The sequence below is a fragment of the Poecilia formosa genome, unplaced genomic scaffold (assembly GCF_000485575.1).
Source record: "Poecilia formosa unplaced genomic scaffold, Poecilia_formosa-5.1.2 Scaffold120, whole genome shotgun sequence".
Lineage (NCBI taxonomy): Eukaryota > Metazoa > Chordata > Actinopteri > Cyprinodontiformes > Poeciliidae > Poecilia > Poecilia formosa.
In genome coordinates, this window is record NW_006800059.1 from 1,683,665 (window position 1) to 1,711,041 (window position 27,377).

The 27,377-nt window shown below is 38.6% G+C and overlaps 2 protein-coding genes across 3 annotated transcripts; one reads left to right on the top strand and one right to left on the bottom strand.

Moving 5' to 3' along the window:
- Positions 1-501: 501 nt before the first annotated feature.
- LOC103144047 (achalasia, adrenocortical insufficiency, alacrimia) lies at positions 502-27,012 on the top strand. Of its 2 annotated transcripts, none has more exons than XM_007560837.2 (16): positions 502-956; positions 1,033-1,160; positions 2,790-2,845; positions 2,925-3,016; positions 3,092-3,138; positions 3,340-3,438; positions 21,883-22,026; positions 22,890-23,010; positions 23,103-23,227; positions 24,134-24,194; positions 24,269-24,359; positions 24,497-24,590; positions 25,529-25,596; positions 25,681-25,762; positions 25,847-25,931; positions 26,798-27,012. In XM_007560837.2, exons 1-16 carry the CDS (start codon positions 849-851, stop codon positions 26,951-26,953), a joined length of 1,557 nt encoding a protein of 518 aa, XP_007560899.1. In that variant the 5' UTR covers positions 502-848; the 3' UTR covers positions 26,954-27,012. The 2 variants fall into 2 exon arrangements, with proteins under 2 accessions (XP_007560899.1, XP_007560898.1); XM_007560836.2 differs by lacking the exons at positions 502-956; positions 1,033-1,160; positions 2,790-2,845; ... (1 more) ...; positions 3,092-3,138; positions 3,340-3,438 and adding exons at positions 16,397-16,851; positions 16,928-17,055; positions 18,685-18,740; ... (1 more) ...; positions 18,987-19,033; positions 19,235-19,333.
- On the bottom strand, positions 4,798-15,323 carry LOC103144052 (mitogen-activated protein kinase kinase kinase 12-like). Its single transcript, XM_007560843.2, has 8 exons — positions 15,037-15,323; positions 11,249-11,778; positions 7,252-7,435; positions 6,967-7,158; positions 6,726-6,884; positions 5,471-5,629; positions 5,187-5,295; positions 4,798-4,863 (listed from the first exon to the last, which is right to left on the bottom strand). Exons 2-8 carry the CDS (start codon positions 11,715-11,717, stop codon positions 4,798-4,800), a joined length of 1,338 nt encoding a protein of 445 aa, XP_007560905.1. The 5' UTR covers positions 11,718-11,778; positions 15,037-15,323.
- Positions 27,013-27,377: the final 365 nt, after the last annotated feature.

Here is a 27,377-nt window from a genome sequence, read left to right on the forward strand (position 1 = left end):
TTAGGTTATTGACCCTACAAAGAAACAAAAAATAAATTCACTACCCACAACAGAAAACAGCTAAACAGGGACAAAAATAAGAAAGAAGATGTGACGTTTGTAGAATATAGCATGTTACAGTATTTTAGAAATCAAAATCCTTTCATTGCAACTTGGTATTTTGACAGCATTTTGCTTACAGTTTAACTGTTGTTACTCATTACTTCAAATTCGATTTAAAAATCAATAAATCATCAACCAGTGACATTTCTGGCCGCTGATATAAGGCTTTTTTTGTGGTAGCGCATACAGTACAATTTTTTGACGCTATTTTGTAAAACACTCTGTTTTGATGTTTAAGTTGGGTGTTGAATACAGTGATCCCATTGTTTCATTCATCAAATCTCTCCAACAGTTATTCGTTGCTCCTGTTTTGCGAAAGTTTGCCTGCAATACCACACTGTGTCCAGAGGGGGGCAGCATGTTTATTCCGCTTCTGTGTCATTTAGAAAACCTGCGCGCTTTTTTCCCCTTTAGAGTTGCCGTAGCTCAACACGGCGGGATCAACTGAATGGATAACAACTTAGCATGTGCTACCAAACTGTGTTTAAGATCCACTAAATAATATTTAACTAAACGGTTGGGAGAGCTGACAGCACAAGACAACTTTTACAGCTCATAACCTATCATTTCTAAAACGAGCATTGTTAAATTAAGTGTTAATTTGGGAACTTATTTAGCTAGCTAGCTAGCTAAGCGTGTCAGCTGTAAAATACTAAGTCTGTCTAAGGTTTAAGATTAAACTATCAGTGTTTGGTGATCCATGGTGTTTCTCCGGGGTCTAGAAGTAAGATTTGACCGCGGTGAAGATGTGCTCTCTGGCTCTGTTTCCCCCTCCGCTGCCCCCCGGACAAACCACTCTGTGCGAATCCAACAACGAGCTTCTTTGTGGAACCAACAACTCCGAGGCGAGACAGGTTCGAGTGATTTTGGCTGTCATTGCAGTTGTGTCCATAGTTGTTCAGACAGCTCACGGTGCATGTTTTCCTGCAGGACTCCAGTGCGCTGAGTCTCCATTTCCCCAGAGAGTCCCTGAAGCTCCACAGCCGCACAGAAAGCAGCAGCAAAGCAGCTTTCCTGGACCACTCGGAAACTCTGTGGATGAGGAGCGCTGCTGCTTGGTAGGAAACCACGGACATGTTGTTATTTTATCCACGACATCTGTGATATAACAGCTCGATGTGTGCAATCGTTGGAGGATTTAGACCCTAGCGCCTGACTGATAGTCCCTAAACATTTCCAAAATGTCCAAATCCAGCATTTTCCTTGAGAAAAAGAGGTCAGAAGAATAAAACTGAGAGGATTTTATGTAATAGATCAGCTTTCCAGGTATTTACTGAAGTCTCTGCTCTCTTTAGGTATATATGAGAGCAGCCTACATTCCCCTGAAGAAAAAAAAAAGGTTTTGTTTTAAAGGCTTTACAAGTTTTTTCCCTCTTCAACCTCATTTTTAAACATCTCACTCATGACAAAGAATGACAAACTTTGCACTTTCTTTCTGCTGCCTCAGCAACTCTCTCAAATGACCAGGATTACTTGCATCTGTCTATCTATCTGAATATAAAGCTTGTATACATTTATTTCACAACACACAGAAGTATTTCAAGCCTCTTTTTCTTATTGCAGTTTTGCTACTTATGACTTACGGATGCTTAAAACCAAAACTGTGTTTTAAAAAGTTAAATATTACAGATCAATACAAAGGATATTTTTAAGGCTCTGAAAAGTATGTTGGTTTCAACGCCCTCAATACTTGGCTGGTTTTCCTTTTCTATGAATTACTGCATCAGCGTGGTGCGGCATGGATGTGGTTCTGCTGAAGTGTAATAGACGTCTAAGTTGCTTTTATAGCTGCATTCATGTCATCGGCATTGTTGAATCCGATGTCTCTCAACAAGCATCAATTGTCTATGGAGTTTTATATCTGGAAGGTTAACTGGTTAGCCAAACACACCGACACCACAGTCACTAAATCAACTTTTGGTTTCTTCTGCAGTGTGAGCTGGTGTTAAGTCCTGCTGGAAAATGAAATCGGCATATCCATAAAGTTTGTCAGTAGAAGGAAGCATGAACTGCTCTAAAATTTACCCAAGTTGTGATCTGTCCTTGGTTTGACTTCCAGATTGGAGAAACTTACATAATTTATTTATCTTCTTTTTTTAAATAAGAAGACATAAAAAACTATTCTTAATTTACGTGCTAAGAGATTCAAGTTATTAGTTAAGCCAAAGGTTTGTTAAACCTTTTTTGAGGCAGAAACGTCTCGGCATGTTTGCATATTTTAATAAGCATAAGTGCTTTACTCATTGATCCCTCATCCCCTTTGGGGGTTCTGTAAATCCAAGTTGTTATGAAATATCTTTGAGGTCTAAAAAATATCTGTTATGCACAGAAATTCACAGTTAAATATGTTTTTATCATTTTCTGACATTTTAGATTAAGTTTTTCTTCTTACACATATTGAAAACTTGCAGATCCTTTTCCCTCTTTCAAACCTGACATCATCATGTGAGCTCATGCTGCCAGTAAAAGCTCCGAAAGAGCCATAAATGGGTGAAAGGGGCTCAAACTTCCATTAAATCTCGACAGCTAAATGAAAGGATACAGCTGCCTCTCATAGTCATGCAAATCAGCTCGACGTGCTAAGCAACTTTTAGCATATTTCCTACCTCTGATGCAGCAGCTTATGTCAGTGTTTTACAGCCTTTATTGGACTGTCAAAGATCGCTAATTAGTTCTGTGTGTTCCAGGCGGGACGGTGGGTTCACTGGGCTGCTGAATGAAATTACCACCTCACATGCAGAAGGTATGGAAAGCGCCAACATCTCATGTGTTTTATTGAGCCTTAAGTCCCGTTGCGAGGCGCCAACTCTCCTCTTCAACAGTGCCAAAGTGGCTGTCGGTGACGTCTGGATGTATCCTGGCGTTGCTCCGATGGGTCTCCTCCTTTCACGGCTCCCTGTATCCTCATGTCACGGTAAGCTGCCTCTGTTTGGCTCATTTGAAATACAAAGCATGTGGAGAGATTCTGAAGTTTTTTATTTTATTTTAGCTGAGCAGTGAGGACATGATCGCTGAGTTTTCCCAGTTGCTAAACTGGTAAGAGCGGTTTTTATGTTCTATATTTTTATGTTTTTAAAGGAGAACAATGTGAGACTGTAGTCTTTTTGTTTTGTTGTACTACTTACTTGAGCGGTTTAAATGTTCTATATTTTTATGTTTTTAAAGGAGAACAATGTGAGACTGTAATCTTTCTGTTTTGTTGTATTTACTGAAGTCATACCCTTTGTGTGTTGCCAGGTCTGATTGTGTGGTGCGAGCCTTCGCCTGGCATCCCCACACTGATAAGTTTGCTGTTGCTTTGTTGGACGACTCCATCAAGATCTACAACCCCAAAAGGTACCAGAACTACGGACTCGGCGATGCCAAAATGGCAGCAAAAGATCCAGTCAGTCAGATTTCTAACCAGCGCAGTTTTAGTGTTAAAACCTTTAAAACTGATTTCGGCTCTCATTACCAAAACGGCATACATACTGTTTATGATTTTTATGCAGGCATTTTATGTTAAAGGGCAACTTTTCAGGTTTTCACTGCTTTCAACCAACAGATTGAAACAGTTTGTCAGTGGTGGGACATATATTATCATTACCAGATAAAGTATGTTATCACTTAACACCAAATTAATGACAAGTTTATATTGTTTATAAAACATACGCTCTTTTGAAATAATACGTATCTGCTTAGACACAAGAAATTTACAGTTTGTGAATTTTAACAAAGTAAAAATCAGATGTTTACTTCGTGGCACTTGGCTACCAGAATAAACACACATCTCTTAGCAACAAATTGTTATTGTTCAAATAACATAGGATTTCTTCTGCTCTTTTGAAAAACTACTTAATTCTTAAAAAATGTGCAGTTGGTGAATTTTACAGAAAAGTGAAAATGTTTTTTTTTTTTTTTTTTTTTTGTCATTGGCGGGAAATATATTATAAATCAGACATTAAACACAAAAGTACAAATCTGATGTTTACTTTGTGGCAGTTAGTTACCAGAAAACATGCTAATCTCTTAGCAACAAATAGTTATTGTTCAAATAACATAGGCTTTCTGCTCTCTTTAATACTACTTACTTACCTAACAAAAACAGTGCAGTTGGCGAATTTTGTAGTATTTTTTTTTTTTTTTTGTCATTGGTGAGAAATATAAGACAGACATTCAACACAAAAGGAAAAATCAGATGTTTACTTCGTGGCAGTTCGTTACCAAAACAAAAACACTCATCTCTTCACCACAATTTAATAGCAAGTAATATTATTGTTTATAAAATATAAGCTCCTTTGAAATATTGCTCATGTGCTCCGACACGAGAAATTTTCACTTGGTAAATTTTACCAAAGTAAAAATCAGATGTTTACTTCGTAGCACTTGAATACGCGCACATCTCTTAGCAACAGATTGTTAGCAATGGAGTATTGTTGTTCAAAGAACATAAGATTTCTTCTGCTCTTCTGAAAAACTACTTACAACTTAACAAGAATTGTATAGTTGTTGAATTTTTCAGAAAAGTAAAAATGTTTATTTTTTTTGTCATTATTGGGAAATATATTATAAAACAGACATTCAACACAAAAGTTAAAATCAGATGTTTACTTCATGGCAGTTCGTTACGAGAACAAAACGCTTATTTCAACACCAATTTCATTACAATTATTATTATTGTAATATAAGCTGTACATTGTATAAAACATACGCTTTTCAAATACTGCTTATGTACACAAGAAATTTACAGTTNTGCTGTTTCACCTCCTCTCTCCATTCAGCCTGATGAGAGCACATTTCTGTTCACCAACTCTGCACCGCTCACACTGCCTCTCTTGTGTGGCATTTCATTTAACTGATTACTTTGTGAGTGTGTGTGTGTGTGTGTGTCTGCTTGTGTACATCAACATGCAGTGGTATGTACAAATTATCGAGTATTTTGCAGTCAACCAAAACAATAAACTGTTCATTTGAAACATTAAAAGTCCAAAATTGATACTACATACATCCTTGTAATCAGTCTGTGTAAACTTTTGCCTGGAGAAGTACATGAATGCACACTAAAATCAATAAAAAGCAGATAATAAAAATGAAAGCAGCCATACCTGAGACCTAAAGTACGTTTCCTGTGGGGTGGAGAGAACATCAGCTGAGGCTATATCCAGATGAAGGAGGATCTGTCGGAAAGAGGGCCTATTTCTGGGCTTACAGTTCCTGCACACCCAAAACAGGAAACACAGCTGTGTACACGGCCCATGCACAGTAAAATCAATAAAGTCCTTAAAACTGCACACTAACACCTCCCTGTACAGCCACTCTCAGAGCCTGGCTCCACAGCCCTCATCATTAAAATCATCTGCACTGCTATTCATATCCAGGCTGTGCTCACCAGCACTGTCTGAGGAGGATCTTGAAGCCGTCAGGGCAGCTCTCAGGGACAGGCAGCTGCAGGCTGTTGTTTCCCACGCCCCAGATGATGGCAGAAGAGTCAACATCTTTGTAGGGAATCTCCCCAGTTAGCATCTCCCACAGCACCACTCCGAAGGACCTTTAAGTTGAACCGAGACATAAGTGTTTTTACAGAAAGCACAAGACAGTTTAGGTAGTGAGAGTTAAAAAATAATCAAGCTTGTCTGCCTTCTCCCTGTGGACTTGGTGTCATCTACGCTAATACTCTGCTCCATCAGAACCAACCAATCAATGCTCATGTACATGCTGCTCGCACCCTCCGTCTTGCTCTCTGCTATGCTACAGCAGAGGCTGCCACAGCTGCTCAGGCTAGTTAGCATGGCCACAGAAGATGCCATATAAACAATTTTCCTGTTGTTTCTCTACCATTAGCAGATAAACATTGAGCAGCATGTACACAAGCTTTACTGACATCGCTAAGACCCTCCTCCTGGCTCTGATTGGTTGTTTTTGACATTTCTTCAGAGGGCAATAGTAGCCCTGGGAGGAGGTGAAGAAGCTCACACTTTTCAGAAATGATCGGTCTCATATTAATGACAAAATGCTAATTTTAACAAATATGTCAAAAGCATATTTTTGTAAAAGTTATCGCTGTGGCTAGGGGATATGCCTTAAAAACCTATTATGATATAAGCATTTAATATCAGTCAGTATTGATAATTGTTGATATAAATAATGATTAGTTTTTTTGTTTTAAATATCTGAAATACTCCAACTGGTGGAGTGACCTTTCCTGATTTATCCACAGTTTTCATTCCACAATGTTGTTGTGTTTTTTTTTTTTTAAGCAGTTATGAGGCACGGTGGCAAAACTTGAAACCGCTGCTGCGGCATGTTACTCAACACCTTGTTGCTAGGTAACTAAGGAATAAGTGAGTTGCTAGGTAACCACAGAGTGAGTTATGTAGTTGATTCCACCAACCTTGCTAAGCTAGCTGTGAGAGGTTGAGCGGCTAAAGCCTTTCCTCTGCCTACATCCCCCATGATGCTGTGCGGTTCTGGATCAGAGTTCAGTAAATTTTCTATATGTTGAATATCAGACATATTATCCATTGATACTGATTATGTGTATCAGGATATTGTTATTGATTTGTTGTCCAGCCCTAACTACAGCGTTACACTGCTGCAATAATTAATAATAAAAAAAGAACAAGTAAAAAGTTCACCATTCGTACCAAATATCCACTTTTTCTGACACTGGTTCGTTCCGAATGACTTCAGGAGCCATCCAGGCTACAGTGCCGGCGAATGACATCTTGGTGCTCTTGTCACTGAGCTCCTTCGAGGTGCCAAAGTCAGAAATCTTCACCATGTCATCATGTGTGATCAGCATGCTAAAAACGACACGGAAACAATCAGCTGTGAGACGTTCTCCCAAAAAGACATTTTCTTCAGGCTGATGGATCCCAGTCTTACTTCGGAGATTTGAGGTCTCGGTGGATGATTTTGTGGAGGTGTAAGTAGTTCATGCCGCCTGCGATGCCCATGGACCAGTCAACCAGGAGGGAGGGGGTGATTTTACGGCCCGCTCTCAGCACCTCATACAGCTGGCCTTGAGCACAGTACTCCATCAGGATACAATAACACGGAGCCTGGGTGCACACACCTCTGGAAGGAAGAAGGTCATTCAGATAGTAAAGAAAAGGGAAGAACAATCAGGGGGAGATGACTGAAAGGTTGTCACAGCGACGGCTTCCTCACTTGAAAGTGATGATATTTGGGTGCTTGAGTTTGCGCAGGTGTTTGATCTCGGTCTCTTTTATGTCCCGCACTTTCTTTACAGCCACTTCTTCTCCGTGCAGCTTCCCGAGGAAGACGGCCCCCTGTGCCCCGCTGCCCACCCACTGCAGGTCAGAAATTTCCTCAAAAGGAACCTCCCAGGACTCTAAACACCAACCAGCGAAAACGCAAACTCAGAATTAAACATGAAACTGTATAATGATCTACAGAATATCAGTATTTTGTGGTAATTAGTAGTTCGTTAGAAAAGAAGTCATAAAACGGGAGCTTTTTCAGATTTTATCACTATACAACCTCAAATTTAATCGCGTTTTATTGGTGTTTCATGTAATAGATCACAGCAAAGTTGCCAAGACTTACAAGAGTCAAGGTGTAACATTATTTTAAAAATAATGTGTCTTTAACCTCCTTTTTTTTGTTATCCCTAAATTAATTGCTGTGCATCTTAAAGGTTATTTTAATTATATTAAATCTCAGTATAAATGCACCTATTCTATCAGTAGTTTGTTAGAGAGCATTAGTAAACAAATAATATCCTGAAGATCAATGAAACCACTGGATAAGTGATCCACAAATTTAAAAAGTATGGCAAGCAGAACCCATAGTGACTCTGGAAGAGATGCAGATAATCTGTTGACAGGACAAGGATTATTTATCCACTCAAAAAATATGGGCTTTATCAGAGAGTGGTTAAAATAAAGTCATTTTGAAAAGAAAAAACATAAAATCCTCCACTTACAAGAAGTCCCATGTGGGAAAAGATCAAATAATACCTAAATTGAGGTGTCTGGTTTACATGCAAAACACTTAACTATATGAAATTAACACAGGAGATCGCACTTAACACACCATCCCCATGGTGACACACGGTGTGATCATACTGGATCACATCAAACATACAGCAAGAGCTACAGAGAAGTGGTTTATATCAAGACATATTCACGTGTCAGAATGACTTAGTCAGTGTCCAGATTGAAATTCAATTGAGAATTTGTGCTTTGCAAAGTACATTTGTACTTTTGGCTCCACCAGATGTGCAAATCTGGTGGAGCCAAACCCTAAAAGGCTGCAGCTGTGACTGTAGTGAAAGGTGCTTATGAAAGGTAATGGCTCAGGCTGGCTCTATATGTGCAGCACCTCACTTTTGGGGAGTTTTTCTTTTTTTTTAGAAAATCGTGAAAACCGCGAGTCATCTTCCTTTCACTTTACAATAATGCACTTCCTGTCTGATGCAATCCCAGTAAACTACAGTGAAGCAAAATGGAAGCAAAATGACAAAATGTAAAAAGGGGTCTGAACCCTTTTGCAAGGCACTGATAGATAAGGTGAACTTGCGAGCATGTAGGAGTTGGAGAGCGTTAGCAAATACCAGGCCTGTGTTTGTATCAGAAGGACAATCACCAACAACTTCAATGGTCTAACAAGAGGCTCATCAGCACTTTATCAAGCAAACCATTGCATTCGCGTCCATAGATAAGAAAAACACAGAGGAAAGAAACCCACCAATCCACTCATAGTTTAATCTGTCTGTCGTCTGTCAAACTGACATTGCTTAAATGGCTGTGAAGGCTTGGTCGCTAAAGACAGACAAGCCTGGGAGAGTAAAAGAGACACACAAATCAATTCTTCATGATGTCCACTGAAGGGTTGAGATCTCTTGGGAGCAGCAGCTGCGGAGGATGATGATGCACAGGATGCCCTCCCCCCACCCCCACCCGTTTCCCTCTCCCCACCTGACCAGCTGTGACGTTCACTGAACTGGGCTGACGGTACTGAAAACACAGACACGCTGCCAGATGGACGAGGTAACACTCAGTAAGCACCGAAAGTAATGAGTAATGTTAGTTTTCTAATAGAATAAATATAATAAAGTGGTGTTCTAATTATAGCTTCAGATTCAGTGGCTTGGATTTATCTTCTTCTGCCACGTTTTGCTTTATCTCCACTACATTTCAGGGCTTCAGACGTAACAGCAGTGGTACATTTTTAAAAATATATAAAATAGTTGAATGTATAAAACAGTAACTAGTCTTCTTGCTGCTTAATTTAATTGTGTGAGCTCCAGCTCATTTAAATGACAACTGCTAACAATCTTTATGTTCGTCTACAGAGGTGGAGATTTAAATTGCGTACTTTATTTATTCCGTCTACACATTACATGTTCAATTTCAGAGTGGTAGTGCACACAAATACATCAAATTTGGACTTTACTGAGACATCTTTGAGGTCTAACAATGTGGGTAGGCTTAAAAAATCTCTAAGAGCTTTGAAAAGATATTTGCTACCTCAGAGATTTCTTCTGTTTTTACTTTAGGTCATAATTTAATATCTCATATAATCAAATAAGTTTTAATACCAGACAAATATGACTTAATTAAGCCCTTTTCAAATCATGGTTTAATTTGTTAAAGAGGAAAATAAGTCGGTATAGAGCAGTAGTTGCCCCCTAAACTTAATGAATCAGTTTCTCATAACCATCAGGGAGTCGTTTACGTCGCTGGCGAGGAACTCTGGCCTCCGCTCCAAAACTTCTAAAAGTCGCTGTTTGACTTAGCTCTATTGATGGGTTTTATGCACGAATGGTTGCTTAAAGTAATGGGTCCAGACTTTGACTAGGCCGTACATTTTTGAGCCAAAGGGTGGTGGACTTGCTTTGGATCATCGTACTGTTGCAGAACCTATAATTATAAAGTCACAAACTGATGGACAGACTTCATACAGCTAAAGAGTAAAATTCATCGTTTCATAGTGAGTTGTCCAGGTCCTGGAACAGTACAGCAGACCCAGAGCATCACACTCCCACTGCTATGTTTGACTGTCAGCATAATGAACTTTGTCTGAAATGCTTTGTTAAGTTTGGGAACAATTTTCACTTTTTCTAATTCAGCCAGCTCAATCAGGAGGATTTGTTGTAAATGTAACCAGTTTGGATCTCTCCTGTGGAGGATATTTTTTCCCCTTTTCTTTCTAGATGTTAGCATGAACTCTGCCCTTGACTGAAAAAACACCTGCAGTGTTTTAGATGTTGTCTGGGTTCTTTCTGATCTCCTGGATGAGTCATTCATGAGTTATTTTGGTAGGTCGGCCACACCTGGGAAGGTTCACCGCCGGTCCATATTTTCTCCATGTTTGGATAAAGCCTTAGAAATGTCTCTGTACAACTATTTTGACTGATAGATATCAGTTTGTTGTTGAATTATTTAAGGTAGAGCTGCTTGATTGTGACGGATTTGTCCTATTTTAAGGATTTCTTACATTTTTAGATCTGCCAGCTATCAGGTTTGTGTGTAGAGAGCGAAATTGAAGTGAAGAATTAGAACAATCAAAGTTAATTCATGAAAACAGGAAAAATTTCGTGGCACTTTTTGATTGTTTGTAGGATCTCAACAAGAGTTAGGATTGAACAGAAACTTTTTTTTGCTAATTTGAAACGTAATTAATCTCTAAAGTAATCCAGAATCAGTCAGTACTTTAGGTATTGGCTAATGTGTTTAACCTTGACCTGCCTTTTCATTCATTTGAATTATTATGCGTTCATAAAAGAATGTAAAACCAGCTGGTGTGAATTCACCCTTAGATTTCTTTGTTTTTGTTTGTTTTTACTTAGCTAAATAAATCTCATATGTATTAACAATAAATTTTGTTTGATTACCCAAATTTTCAGTGCCAAATGATTTATCTATTAGTCCTTCCACTTTGGTTGAAATGTAATCATTCTAGATATGATGGTAAATATGTCTACTCCTGATAAATATACAGTATATACATATTAGACATGTCCAAAGGCAAGAAAATTATTCAGACTTCGGATTGATCTTTGGATAACGAGGCTGATTCTGATAGTTATTGATGTAGTTTGTTGTAGTTTCTTCATCCTGCAGCTGAATTTAATGCACAGCACAACAAAATAACGTCTAATAACAAACACAGAGGCTGACAGAGAACAAGCGAGTCGTACCTTCCTGGTTATGTTTGTGTTCAGTGGAGTAGGCTTTTCCAATCATGGTCCAGACTGGTTTCAGGCAGCCAAATAGTCCCTCCAAAAATCCTCCACTGCCTGACTGGAGCCTATTGTTCTCCGACTGGCTCCGGACGGCTCCGGCCTCCGGACTGTGGCCCGCCTCGGCCCCGCCGCTGCCGCCACACTGACAGGCCTCATGTTCATGGAGTTTTAGCACGCTGTTGTCGAAGTGGGCTGTGCATCCATCGCTGGGGCTCGGGCTGCTGCCGCCTGGCGCCCCGTGCACGGTGGGTTCAATGGACAGTACGTTACGAAGCACACACTGTGTGGGGGTCAGGTCCGTCTCGGGGGTGCAGGCAGGGGTGTCTCCATCGAGTCTCCGATAGGGGGGTTCTGAGATGGGGGTGCTGAAGCCTGACAGGGAAGGGGAAGGGGCGCGGGGCTCATGGATACAGGTCCCACTCATCAGGGGTTTCCCCAACACTGCAGGTTAGGGAGGATGGAGGAGGAAGAGGTGAGAAAAAAGCCTAGAGGGGAAAAACAAACACATCAGAATGTGCTTTTTGGCTTATCTAGTTGTTCTCTCCAGAAAATTGCTGTTCAAGATCACAAAAATATCTATCCACTAGAGATTTGTTGTTGTTTTTTACCCACTAATAAATAACACTACTGGATAATGAAGTATAGATTTCCACTGCAGGATTTCACAAAGAATATACTTTTTCTTAAAATGTGCATTGAAAGAAAAACAACTCCTTTTGCTTGGTGTGTATTTGTGTTGCTGACATCACAAGAAGCACAAGATCTGAGCTTTTCAGCTGGCATGGTAAACATTTTGGCAGACAAACAACTTTTCACAGATTCTGAAACAGATTCTCCAGTATTTAAGTTCTGCTTCAGTTGCAAGAGGTTCAACCTTATATGTTTGTGGCAGAATTTGACACTAATGACTCCCAATAAAGTACACTGTCTTCAAGACTAACTGGTGCAAATCTGTTGTTTAGCTTATCTGTTTGGTACTAACCCCTCAACATGATCCCCTCATACACATTTTTGATCAATAAACATATAAAATATTACGCAGTATATGTTGAAATGTGGCCAAAACATGAAATATGATTGAAAAGGAAAGCAAAACCTCTACAGCCAGTGTATTTATTTAGAATAATTTCAGTACAGGTCCTATAGGCCAACATGTTTTTCTTTGCTAATTTAAAGATGATTGGTTAACTTTAACTAGCAATAAAACAGACTTAAACTAACATTCAGTGAAAAGTCTGTCATTTTCACTGAAGCAGTTCTCAAGAAAATACTGCTTGGACCTGAAAAGCGTCTCAGTTAACCAGATAAAGCATGTTTTTTTTTTTTTAACAATCTGGAATGAAACGACTCCCAGAACTCCACTGACAATGATTTCTGTTCTAGTCCTGTCGGATTCTCTCTGCAAACACTTACACATATTTCACCATTTCCAATTTTTTCCCCAACAAAAAAACATAAATTACAAATAAAATAAAAAAAAATATCCATTGCATTGCGTCTTGTGATGTAACGTAGAAGCTTGTTAGTGGAAAGATAAATAAAATTTTGACAAAATAAGTATTTACAACTAAACTAAAAAAAAAATTAAAATTAATCTGAGCATCCCATCATGTTATACAAATGAGAAACTACATATAAAGTAACTTACAGAACAGTCCAGCGGCTTTACATTTTTGGAGCTGTCCGGTGCTGAATTGACTGCCTTTACACATATCTGTTGAAGCTGACACTAACTTTTCTTCCTGAAAATATTAAATTATTGGCCTGAGCACAACCAAATTTTGGCAGAATAAACAAAACATGAGGCCAAGATTATGAATGAAACACATCTGAATTGTTAATATTTAGCAGTAAAATTTCAGAATGAGGAATTTCACTAAAATGTGGGAAAACAACAAAACTAAATGTTTGAAATTTGTTTTTTTTAGAATGGTTTGTTTTAAATTTAATTACAAAACATATAGTTACAGATATACAAAACATCTATGAAATGATAATCTAAAGGTAACAAACTATATTTAAAGTGAGTTACTGAAATGTTGAAGTGTCCAGAGCTGGAAAAAAACTGGCATCCTCACTATGAGTGTCTTGTAAAATTTTCACTGACTTTACTTCCCTAAATCATTCAACATAAAAAAAAGTATTCACAACTATTTAACTTTTTCACATTTTGTCAGATTATAACCTCAATGTTCCGTGTATTTTCTGGCATTTTTACAACAAAATAAAGTGTGTAACTGTGAAGGGAAAAAAAGGGAGACACGGTTTGGATTTTTAAAACAAATAAAAACACGTGGTGTGTAAAATCCACCATCCGAAAATGGAGCTTGGGTTGGCAACTGCAAGCCAACCCAGACATGACCATCCAATAAAACAAGCTCCTATGGGGCTCATGGTAACTCTGGAGGAGCTGGAGAGATCCACAGCTCAGGGTGGAGAATCTACTGAATACCTTTTGATTGTGTCTGTATGAAAGAGTGGCAGGTTGCTTTTAAAAATGCCATTAGAAGTTGTGCTTGCCATTAGCCCTGTAAGAAACACAGCCAACGTGGAAGAAGTGACTCTGGTTCCATGAGACCTAATGTAACTTTTTGGCAAACATACAAATGCAGTGTGTGTGTGTGTTACTGAAAATAATAAGTCTGAAAACACCATTACTTTGTGGAAACAAGGTGTTGGTAGCATCATGCTGTGTGCTGCAACAAACAATGACCCAGTTCATACAGCTGGAGCTGAAACTGAACGGTTCAGATGTGTTAGAAGTCAAGTCCAGACTTAAATTCAGTTTGGAAGCTGTGGCAAAAAAAAAAAAGGTCCATTGCATCAAATCTACATAAAACCACTGAAGTGTTTGTTTGTAGCATGAAAAATACGTGAAATGTTTAAGGGGCATAGTCACTTTTTCAAGGCAATGTAGCGAATCCTCATGTCTGTCTGTGAATGGGAAACCAGGACGGCCCAGAGGAGTCATCGCCAGAGGAAATGGGCTTTATGAATGAACCCACCAGTGGACGTGGAGGTTCTTACACTCTTCAACACACCTGCTGGTCACCTGCCCTTTCAAACTGCATCAGTGTGTGACAGCCCTGACCAAGAGTAATGCACCCCAGTGAAGACCCATTGTGTGCGCTGGAGAATTGCATAACCACCACAGTGCGTATGTATGAGCCGCGCATTGGCGGGGAAAGGCATGTGTGAGAGCGAAAGCACATGTAGCAGAAAGCACATACCGTCCAACAGCTCGGCGCCTTCTACTGCACCACTTGCATGAGAGTGAAATGAGAGCGCGAAAACAAATGTGTCGGGTAATAAACATCCAACGGGCCTGTGCGAGGCGGGAGTACACGCGCGCACACACGCACACGCACGCACTCACGCAGGAAGATCAATCTTTAAATAACCGAGGATGTGATGATGACACTCAACAGCATCATAGCCGACGTGCATGAATTGCGAGCCTACTATGGTCCATGCCAAGTGAGACTGCCGCAGCGACTGTATACGCGGACCCAGCGTTGGCACCAACACTCTCCATATATTTCGCAATGTGCGCTTTCTGTGTGCACAAGTATGATGTTTGTAGCCCTCATCGACCATCAGTCGCTTCTTGGAGGCATCAGTTCTGTTGGTGCAGTGTGAGCGGCGTGAAGCCACCGCACCGTTAAAAACCTGCCTAAACCGTCCCCGTGATGCCGATTACTCATTCAATCGGCATTTAACCGGATGGCATGACATTCCCATACCTTTCTTGCCTTGGTTGATGTCGCGTTGTCAAGTGAGAGGGTGGGCTCGGCTTTGTATTTGTCCGCCTCAGTGAGCTGGTTGTTGTTTTCCTCCGTTCCGGGCAAGCCTCTCCGGTTCCCAGCGACTATTTTCCACGAGTTGTTCCACGTTACTGGGACGGATCCCAGCGGGTAAACGGTGTTATCAATAACCGGGGACCCATGCAACGTGAGGCGCGCTGGGTTTTTTAGGGGGGAGGAAGGGGGTGGGGAGGGAGCTGTCTCCTTCCCAGTGCTGAATTGACGTCACGGAAGTTAGACCTGGGCCGCAAGGGGGCGTCGGGAGCCAAAACACAAAAGAGTCCGTACAGGGATTTATTTTTCTTTTATTTCACCCGCAAAATGTGACAAATAGTCATCATTCCCTCCATTGATTTTTTTTATCCTTGAGCTTCAGCTGATGGTTCGAGGTTAGGAACATGCGCACTGAAGCTGCTGCCGCTTTTGTAGCTGCTGATGTGCCCTCCAGCAAGACACACTTTAAACTCCCTGCCGGCCACAGAGATGCTGGTGCTCCACCAATTATAATTTCTGCCTCCATCGATGAGGAGGAAAACTGCATCATTATCTCCATGTAAATAAGATGGACAAATACTTGAGATGAAGACAACTTTTAACAATGCCACAACAGCAAAATTATAAAAATCTACAAAAGAAGACAGTGATTCTACTCAGCTCAAAAAACATTCTACATGAAGAATTCAACAAAAACAAAAATAAAAGAAAGAAAGCTAAAAACAAAACTACACGCACCCAGCAAAATATAATTAGAAAAATCAAAAAGTAAAAAAATTGATTAGATTTTTAATATATGATTATATTAGGTTATTGACCCTACAAAGAAACAAAAAATAAATTCACTACCCACAACAGAAAACAGCTAAACAGGGACAAAAATAAGAAAGAAGATGTGACGTTTGTAGAATATAGCATGTTACAGTATTTTAGAAATCAAAATCCTTTCATTGCAACTTGGTATTTTGACAGCATTTTGCTTACAGTTTAACTGTTGTTACTCATTACTTCAAATTCGATTTAAAAATCAATAAATCATCAACCAGTGACATTTCTGGCCGCTGATATAAGGCTTTTTTTGTGGTAGCGCATACAGTACAATTTTTTGACGCTATTTTGTAAAACACTCTGTTTTGATGTTTAAGTTGGGTGTTGAATACAGTGATCCCATTGTTTCATTCATCAAATCTCTCCAACAGTTATTCGTTGCTCCTGTTTTGCGAAAGTTTGCCTGCAATACCACACTGTGTCCAGAGGGGGGCAGCATGTTTATTCCGCTTCTGTGTCATTTAGAAAACCTGCGCGCTTTTTTCCCCTTTAGAGTTGCCGTAGCTCAACACGGCGGGATCAACTGAATGGATAACAACTTAGCATGTGCTACCAAACTGTGTTTAAGATCCACTAAATAATATTTAACTAAACGGTTGGGAGAGCTGACAGCACAAGACAACTTTTACAGCTCATAACCTATCATTTCTAAAACGAGCATTGTTAAATTAAGTGTTAATTTGGGAACTTATTTAGCTAGCTAGCTAGCTAAGCGTGTCAGCTGTAAAATACTAAGTCTGTCTAAGGTTTAAGATTAAACTATCAGTGTTTGGTGATCCATGGTGTTTCTCCGGGGTCTAGAAGTAAGATTTGACCGCGGTGAAGATGTGCTCTCTGGCTCTGTTTCCCCCTCCGCTGCCCCCCGGACAAACCACTCTGTGCGAATCCAACAACGAGCTTCTTTGTGGAACCAACAACTCCGAGGCGAGACAGGTTCGAGTGATTTTGGCTGTCATTGCAGTTGTGTCCATAGTTGTTCAGACAGCTCACGGTGCATGTTTTCCTGCAGGACTCCAGTGCGCTGAGTCTCCATTTCCCCAGAGAGTCCCTGAAGCTCCACAGCCGCACAGAAAGCAGCAGCAAAGCAGCTTTCCTGGACCACTCGGAAACTCTGTGGATGAGGAGCGCTGCTGCTTGGTAGGAAACCACGGACATGTTGTTATTTTATCCACGACATCTGTGATATAACAGCTCGATGTGTGCAATCGTTGGAGGATTTAGACCCTAGCGCCTGACTGATAGTCCCTAAACATTTCCAAAATGTCCAAATCCAGCATTTTCCTTGAGAAAAAGAGGTCAGAAGAATAAAACTGAGAGGATTTTATGTAATAGATCAGCTTTCCAGGTATTTACTGAAGTCTCTGCTCTCTTTAGGTATATATGAGAGCAGCCTACATTCCCCTGAAGAAAAAAAAAAGGTTTTGTTTTAAAGGCTTTACAAGTTTTTTCCCTCTTCAACCTCATTTTTAAACATCTCACTCATGACAAAGAATGACAAACTTTGCACTTTCTTTCTGCTGCCTCAGCAACTCTCTCAAATGACCAGGATTACTTGCATCTGTCTATCTATCTGAATATAAAGCTTGTATACATTTATTTCACAACACACAGAAGTATTTCAAGCCTCTTTTTCTTATTGCAGTTTTGCTACTTATGACTTACGGATGCTTAAAACCAAAACTGTGTTTTAAAAAGTTAAATATTACAGATCAATACAAAGGATATTTTTAAGGCTCTGAAAAGTATGTTGGTTTCAACGCCCTCAATACTTGGCTGGTTTTCCTTTTCTATGAATTACTGCATCAGCGTGGTGCGGCATGGATGTGGTTCTGCTGAAGTGTAATAGACGTCTAAGTTGCTTTTATAGCTGCATTCATGTCATCGGCATTGTTGAATCCGATGTCTCTCAACAAGCATCAATTGTCTATGGAGTTTTATATCTGGAAGGTTAACTGGTTAGCCAAACACACCGACACCACAGTCACTAAATCAACTTTTGGTTTCTTCTGCAGTGTGAGCTGGTGTTAAGTCCTGCTGGAAAATGAAATCGGCATATCCATAAAGTTTGTCAGTAGAAGGAAGCATGAACTGCTCTAAAATTTACCCAAGTTGTGATCTGTCCTTGGTTTGACTTCCAGATTGGAGAAACTTACATAATTTATTTATCTTCTTTTTTTAAATAAGAAGACATAAAAAACTATTCTTAATTTACGTGCTAAGAGATTCAAGTTATTAGTTAAGCCAAAGGTTTGTTAAACCTTTTTTGAGGCAGAAACGTCTCGGCATGTTTGCATATTTTAATAAGCATAAGTGCTTTACTCATTGATCCCTCATCCCCTTTGGGGGTTCTGTAAATCCAAGTTGTTATGAAATATCTTTGAGGTCTAAAAAATATCTGTTATGCACAGAAATTCACAGTTAAATATGTTTTTATCATTTTCTGACATTTTAGATTAAGTTTTTCTTCTTACACATATTGAAAACTTGCAGATCCTTTTCCCTCTTTCAAACCTGACATCATCATGTGAGCTCATGCTGCCAGTAAAAGCTCCGAAAGAGCCATAAATGGGTGAAAGGGGCTCAAACTTCCATTAAATCTCGACAGCTAAATGAAAGGATACAGCTGCCTCTCATAGTCATGCAAATCAGCTCGACGTGCTAAGCAACTTTTAGCATATTTCCTACCTCTGATGCAGCAGCTTATGTCAGTGTTTTACAGCCTTTATTGGACTGTCAAAGATCGCTAATTAGTTCTGTGTGTTCCAGGCGGGACGGTGGGTTCACTGGGCTGCTGAATGAAATTACCACCTCACATGCAGAAGGTATGGAAAGCGCCAACATCTCATGTGTTTTATTGAGCCTTAAGTCCCGTTGCGAGGCGCCAACTCTCCTCTTCAACAGTGCCAAAGTGGCTGTCGGTGACGTCTGGATGTATCCTGGCGTTGCTCCGATGGGTCTCCTCCTTTCACGGCTCCCTGTATCCTCATGTCACGGTAAGCTGCCTCTGTTTGGCTCATTTGAAATACAAAGCATGTGGAGAGATTCTGAAGTTTTTTATTTTATTTTAGCTGAGCAGTGAGGACATGATCGCTGAGTTTTCCCAGTTGCTAAACTGGTAAGAGCGGTTTTTATGTTCTATATTTTTATGTTTTTAAAGGAGAACAATGTGAGACTGTAGTCTTTTTGTTTTGTTGTACTACTTACTTGAGCGGTTTAAATGTTCTATATTTTTATGTTTTTAAAGGAGAACAATGTGAGACTGTAATCTTTCTGTTTTGTTGTATTTACTGAAGTCATACCCTTTGTGTGTTGCCAGGTCTGATTGTGTGGTGCGAGCCTTCGCCTGGCATCCCCACACTGATAAGTTTGCTGTTGCTTTGTTGGACGACTCCATCAAGATCTACAATCCCAAAAGGTACCAGAACTACGGACTCGGCGGTGCCAAAATGGCAGCAAAAGATCCAGTCAGTCAGATTTCTAACCAGCGCAGTTTTAGTTTTGAAACCTTTAAAACTGATTTCGGCTCTCATTACCAAAACGGCATACATACTGTTTATGATTTTTATGCAGGCATTTTATGTTAAAGGGCAGCTTTTCAGGTTTTCACTGCTTTCAACCAACAGATTGAAACAGTTTGTCAGTGGTGGGACATATATTATCATTACCAGATAAAGTATGTTATCACTTAACACCAAATTAATGACAAGTTTATATTGTTTATAAAACATACGCTCTTTTGAAATAATACGTATCTGCTTAGACACAAGAAATTTACAGTTTGTGAATTTTAACAAAGTAAAAATCAGATGTTTACTTCGTGGCACTTGGCTACCAGAATAAACACACATCTCTTAGCAACAAATTGTTATTGTTCAAATAACATAGGATTTCTTCTGCTCTTTTGAAAAACTACTTAATTCTTAAAAAATGTGCAGTTGGTGAATTTTACAGAAAAGTGAAAATGTTTTTTTTTTTTTTTTTTTTTTGTCATTGGCGGGAAATATATTATAAATCAGACATTAAACACAAAAGTACAAATCTGATGTTTACTTTGTGGCAGTTAGTTACCAGAAAACATGCTAATCTCTTAGCAACAAATAGTTATTGTTCAAATAACATAGGCTTTCTGCTCTCTTTAATACTACTTACTTACCTAACAAAAACAGTGCAGTTGGCGAATTTTGTAGTATTTTTTTTTTTTTTTTGTCATTGGTGAGAAATATAAGACAGACATTCAACACAAAAGGAAAAATCAGATGTTTACTTCGTGGCAGTTCGTTACCAAAACAAAAACACTCATCTCTTCACCACAATTTAATAGCAAGTAATATTATTGTTTATAAAACATAAGCTCCTTTGAAATATTGCTCATGTGCTCCGACACGAGAAATTTTCACTTGGTAAATTTTACCAAAGTAAAAATCAGATGTTTACTTCGTAGCACTTGAATACGCGCACATCTCTTAGCAACAGATTGTTAGCAATGGAGTATTGTTGTTCAAAGAACATAAGATTTCTTCTGCTCTTCTGAAAAACTACTTACAACTTAACAAGAATTGTATAGTTGTTGAATTTTTCAGAAAAGTAAAAATGTTTATTTTTTTTGTCATTATTGGGAAATATATTATAAAACAGACATTCAACACAAAAGTTAAAATCAGATGTTTACTTCATGGCAGTTCGTTACGAGAACAAAACGCTTATTTCAACACCAATTTCATTACAATTATTATTATTGTAATATAAGCTGTACATTGTATAAAACATACGCTTTTCAAATACTGCTTATGTACACAAGAAATTTACAGTTGTTACATTTTGCAAAGTAAAAACCAGATGTTTACTTTGTGGCACTTGGTTACCAGAATAAACACTCATCTCTTAGCAACAGATTGTTATTGTTCAAAGAACATAAGATTTCTTCTGCTGTTTTGAAATACTACTTTCTACCAAACAAAAATAGTGGAGTTACTGAATTTTGCAGAAAAGTGAAAATGTTGTTCTTTTTTTTGTCATTAGTGGGAAATACAGTATAAACAGACATTCAACACTAAAGTCCAAATCGTGGCAGTTCGTTACCAGAACAAAACGCTTATTATTTAACACCAGATGAATAAAAAGTAATATTATTGTTTATAAAACATACACTGTTTTGAAATAATACGTATTTGCTTAGACACAAGAAATTTACAGTTGGTAAATTTTACCAAAGTAAAAATCAGATGTTTACTTCGTGGCACTTGGTTACCAGAATAAACACTCATCTCTTAGCAACAGATTGTTATTGTTCAAAGTATTACTCCTGCTCTTTTGGAAAACTACTCAATACTTAAAAATTGTGCAGTTGGTGAATTTTACAGAAAAGTGAAAATGTTTTTTTTTTTGTCATTGGTGGGAAATATCTTATAAATCAGACATTAAACACAAAAGTACAAATCTGATGTTTACTTTGTGGCAGTTCGTTACCAGAAAATGTGCTCATCTCTTAGCAACAGATTATTGTTTGAAGAAAATAGCAGTTTTACTGCTCTTTTGAAAACTACTTAATACTACAAATTGTGCAGTTGGGGAACTTTGCAAAAAAAGTTAAAATGTTATTTTTGAAATTGGTGGGAAATGTATTATAAAACAGACATTCAACACAAAAGTAAGAATCTGATGTTTACTTTGTGGCAGATCTTTACCAGAATAAGTGCACATCTCTTAGCAACAGATTGTTATTCAAAGAACATAAGATTTCTAGATAGATAGAACAAAGAAAATAGGATCTGTAGATAGATAAATAGATAGATAGAAAGAAACAGGAAATTGTGGTAAAACTAAAATTTTGAAAAACTACTTAATACTTAAAAATTGTGAAGTTGGCGAATTTTGCAAAAAAAGTGAAAATGTTGTTTCTGAGTAAATCTGACACATTTTCGTCAACACTTCTGTCATTAAAAGAAATGAACAAATCTTCCTCAGTGCCATCACTCCCACTCTGAAGCATCGTCTGCAGAGGAATGTTGCAGCCGTGCAGTGGAAACCTCTGTGTGCGTCTGTGCTGGCGGTGGCGTGTCAGAACTGCTTGCTGGTGTGGAACGTCGACCCCTGCTCTCTGTCTACAAGGTACGACACACCAAGAACATCTGCAGGTCAAGGTAGAATCCACACAGCGTTTATTAATCCAACTGAAATGTTTTATGCCAGATGTAAAGCTTTGCTGTCAAGCGGTTTTATAAATGCTTCTCCATGTTGGCAGCTGCAGCTTTAATCTGAATTCAAAGGTGTTTATTTTTGAGGGGTTTTTTATTAGTCGGTAACGTCTCAGTCCATGTGGTTGTGAAATCACTGTTGATCCTGGTTGTTCCAACAGGACTGTGATCCCAAATGCACATAAAAGTTTGTTCAGGGCTGGGATAAGGAGGGAAAGCTAAGCTTCCAGAATGGCCCTTCCAATAAACCAGCTTCAGTGCTGTTGAGAAAATATGATGTTTCTTAAAATCCTGGTCCGTTAAAAGATACTGAACAGTGTAAGTAGAGTCTGCCAGGAAGAGTGTTCAGATATTCAGCAAGAGTTATATCAGAAGATAAAAAAGTTTATGTGGCTTCCCAAGGAAAGTTTTGCCAAATGTTTGTACAATTGTATGTTCCAACACGTTCACAGGTGGCATTAAAAGATACAACCTTTAAATAAATCTAAACTTTTGCTGTTTTATGTCAGGAGTATTGATATTATTTCTATTCCCAAAACAAAAACCAGCATAATAAAATACTTTTTTTTGGAGAATTTTTGTTAATTTCTTTAACTTTAAAGATTTGCACAGATTATATGACGTTCTCACAGGTTAGTTTATAAACTTTGAGTTAGCCAGAGGAAATTTCATGGGTGTTTTTAAAGGAAGCACCTCAGACATGATGCTCATTAAATGACATCAATGCTTGGTTTCCTAATTAAAGTTTTTGACACAACTGTTCATCCCTCTTTGCAGACCTTCTTCTGGCTGTGCTCAGGTTCTGTCCCACCCTGGCCACTCCCCGGTCACGTCCATCGCCTGGTCTCCGAGCGGATCCCTCCTCGTGTCTGCCTCCCCACTGGACACCTCCATGATGGTCTGAGGCGGCTGCTTCTCCTTTAATCCTCGCTCTGACCGTGCTGCTTCCTGTTTCCACAGCTGTTCCTCTGATATGGATGCATGTTTCAGGTTTGGGATGTCGCTGCAGAGAGCTGCGTACCTCTGCAACGTGTCGGAGGAGGCGGCGTCACCTTCCTGTCCTGGTCCCCAGACGGCAGCCACATCCTGGCATCCACACCGTCTGCCCTGTTCAGGTTGGAAAAACAACAAAGACAATAAACCTTCTCTGTCCTGGACTGGCTGAAACACAAGTGTAGATATTAATCTCTCTCCATCTTATGAGAGTCAGCAGTCAGAAAGCAGCTTAGTCAGATAGTGGCACTTAAAAGTGGACACACATGAAAAATTGATATGACTATATTATATGGTACTTATGGTATCTTACATAATTTGTATTTAGTTTTTGGGCCTTTTTACTTTATTTCAGAATTTACTTTTCTTAAATTTGACATGTCAGCATTTCTTCAAGCTCATACTAAGTCGTAGAAGTTGTGTTAATAATTTTAAGCCTTAAAAATCCTGAATTCACTCAGATTATCCATATTAAATTTGAACATTTGTTAATGTTTTGCATTGTTTGCTAACTTTTAATGCTGTTTTATTTAATTGTTTCAGTTGTGCTACATAGTCAAATATATTTTTAAAGTTTAGACAACTTTTCTTCCAAAGAAAACATCAAATTCTTGCTAAAATCTCCCAAAACCTTCAAGAACATGTCATGATCTGTGAAATCTTAGCCTAAACGTTTTAGCTGCAAGTCCAAAAGTTATGTTTGGCGCAAAAGCAGCAGCTCGCATCGCAAAATGACCACCATACACACAATCAGTGAAACATGGTGGTGGCAGCATCATGCTATGGTTTGTCAAGATAGTTTGAGTTTGATTTACCAGCTGATTTTGTGCTAAAAATCTGAAAAGGAAGGGAGATTTTATTTTACTTTATTCCATGCATGCAGATCCAATAAAGATAAGTTTAATAGAAAAGAAAAACATTTTGGAATGACCAAAGTCCAGAACTAAATTGGGACAGAAAATATGTTCTTTAGGTGGCGTTTGCATCTAAGATTTACTGCGAATTAGAAAATAACATTTTTTCTTCAGGGTTTGGGAGACCAGGATGTGGACCTGTGAGCGCTGGCCGTGTATAAAGGGGTGCTGCCAGGTAAAAGCTCATTACTCTGTATGAAATGGTTCATTCAGGGCAGAAAGTCACGTGTTTCACTTTCCACTCGTTAGTCTGGCTGTTGGAGTCCAGATGGGAGTCGGCTTCTCTTCACAGTTCAAGGAGAAATGGTCATCTACGCTCTGACCTTCTCTGGATCACCAGGTTAGCCCTCCAAGTCTGCTCAGAATAAACTAGACAGTGTTAATCTACTTCATAAAGGTAGCTTAGTGGCTTCTAAGTTAATCTGTTGTGGTTTGGGATAAGCAGCAACCAACAGATGATGTGTTTGTGTTTTGCAGGTGTCCCTCCAGGTTTGGTCAAAGGGCCACAGGTAGCCGTTGTTGTTGCTGACCTATCAGAGACGACCTTTAACAGCCCAGACGGAAACATCATGTAAGAGAGCTTAAAGCAACCCAGATCTTTTACTGCGACATGTTTTTGTTTTTTTTTATTGTAGAACTGGTACAAATTAATCAAATTCTCAATCAAATGTCACTTTCTGACCTCCAGGAAAATTGTAATCTCTGGCAGAAAGATGGATGTAGTTAAAATTTGATCATAATATTTTGTGGCACTATTATAAAAGCGAAGGAAATTATAATAAAAAAGCTGTTTATTGAGTTTGTGTTTTTTTTTTAGAAAAACATTCCCATTTAAAATAGGCTTCTTTAATAAGTGAGATTTATATTACTACACTTCACACAGCAACTGCATTTAATTATAATTTTGACTTTATTGTATTTATTGACGCTCTCATTAAGTGTAGAAAATGGTAAAAAAAATATATATATGTATATAATTTGCGGTAATACTGTCAGTTTTGTTTTTTTATTTATAATTATTCATTTAAATTTTTTGACACAAACCAAAATTCTTGTCATTATAATAAAATTTGGTAACACTTTATTCAAAAGGGAGTAAAAGTGGCAACTTTTAATGCAAATGTGACACTTTTAAAGGACTTTTAATGCAAATTTTAATAAAACTTTGCATTAAAAGATTCATTCTTGGCCAAATAATGCAATGTTTACATTTTTATTGGAGTTTTAATGCAACTTTTAAAAGTAAAAAAAAAAACAAAAAAAAACGTCTCTCCAGATGAGCTCAAAAAGATTTCCAGGTATAATTGTTGGAAAAGATGGTTCAATGTATTTTGACTCGACTGAATTAAAATGCACACCACACTTTTCAGATTTTTATTTGTAAAAAAGAATAAATATACCATTTTCTTCAACTTCGTGTTATTTTACACAATATGAATAAAATTAAAGCGACTTTTATGAAGACTTTTATAGATCATGTGGTTGGTCCTCCGTCTTCGTTTTTTCCAGCGTTGGTGGAGAGATTCAGTCTCTGTCGTGGGATCCGAGGGGAGAGCGGCTCGCAGTTCTTCTTAAAGGTTCGACGTTTCTTCAGTTTTCGCTCCTGAAGCTCACGGCTGGTTACGTTCAGTGACTCATCTAAGCCTCATCCGTTTTCTCAGGCGATCCTGGAGCAGCGAACCGGCCTGCGATCATCGCCGTCTTCAAAACAAGATCCAACCCCGTCTTTGAGCTTCTGCCTTGGTATGACTATTGAGATATTAGTGGGGGGTTTTTTCATAAGTGGTGGTTTTTCTTGTACTGATAAGGCTCTTTATTCTTATTAAGTGGGTTCATTCAGGGAGAACCGGGTGCAGAACCGAGGCTGCTGCAGTTTCACCCAAATTTCCAGCATGGGGCTCTGCTCACTGTGGTCAGTTATACAATACAAATTACTATTATTATTGATTTTTATGTTGTTGTTAAAGTGCCAGTAGTTATTTTATATGTTGAGTACAGATAAACAGTAATAAATAATAGAAAAAATGTTTTTATTTTACAGACTTTATTCTGTTGTCCACAAGTTTTAACCATTAAGCTGTTCATCTGTTTTCTATCCATTGATTCATTTATCTATCATCTATCATTATCCATCTGTTTTATCCATAGATTCACTGGTTTATTTATCTATCCATCCATTTATTCATCTGTCTGTTTTGATATCTATTGATTCATTTATCCGTTCCAATATCAATCCATCAATTTGTTTAAACGCCTGTCTGTCCATCTGTTTCTGTTCATCTGTTTCTCCATCAGTTGTTTCATTTTTTTGTCCATCCGTCCATCAGTCTGTTTCCCACTCCATTTCATCTTCCATTTATCAATCGTTTTTACATCAGTTCATTTATCCATCCCGTCTTTCTTAGTTTTTTTTTTTTCTCTCTCTTGTTTTGGTTTCCTATTTAAAGTGGGACTTTTGTAGAAATACCTGCCTGATCCTTGGTATCCATACATTAGGAATGGAAAGCTGTGGATTTGTGACCAGGAAAAGGCCTGGTCCATTTACAGATCGGTTCTTCTCTCGGATAGTTTGGGCTTGATGAATCCTGACGTCGTCGTCGTGAAATAACCGCAAGCTAATTTTTCCAAGATGCGAAGCTACAAACTGGATCAGTTTGCCAGATAAAAAATATCCATCCGCACACCTCTCTCCCGCTTGCTCAATTTAATGAGTATGCTGGATCCTCCACCTGCTCCAAAATAATGTTTCTGGGTTTTTTTGTTGTTGTTTTTATCCAGTGTTGGTCGAGTGGAAAAATTACACACATCCCTTTCTACTTCCTGACCTCCGGCATCTCCCAGGTTGGCCTCAGCGGGAGTCTGCCGCTGCCTCACCTACAGGAAAGACCTGCAGACTTTTCTAATCAGTCGCTCTTCACGGAGCTCATCTCCTGACAGAGCTGCCAAAACCTCTCTTCGTCTTTACAGGTTGTTAATAAAATTGTGTGAAAACATCTTCTGCTTCCTTCTGTGTGAAACATTTAAAGCAAATTAAGACATTTTGAAGTGTTTGTTCAATTTAATTGAGTACATTAGACTATAGAAAGTAAAATTTGCTGTTTGGAACTGATTTTCTTTATGAGCAAATTTTAAAATGCTCAAATTAAACGTGCTTATTGAAAGACGTGATGCACAAAATGAATTGGATTTCAGGGACAAGTTGTTGGACCAGAAAATATCAACAATCAGCCACACTTCTGCATTCAAGCAATAATATGAAACCAATTCCTGTTTGATGATTTAATAGAGTAAAATTTCTGCTATTTGACATATCTTGCAGTCAGTTGGTAAAATGTAAAGTAATCTGGTTGAGTAAGTA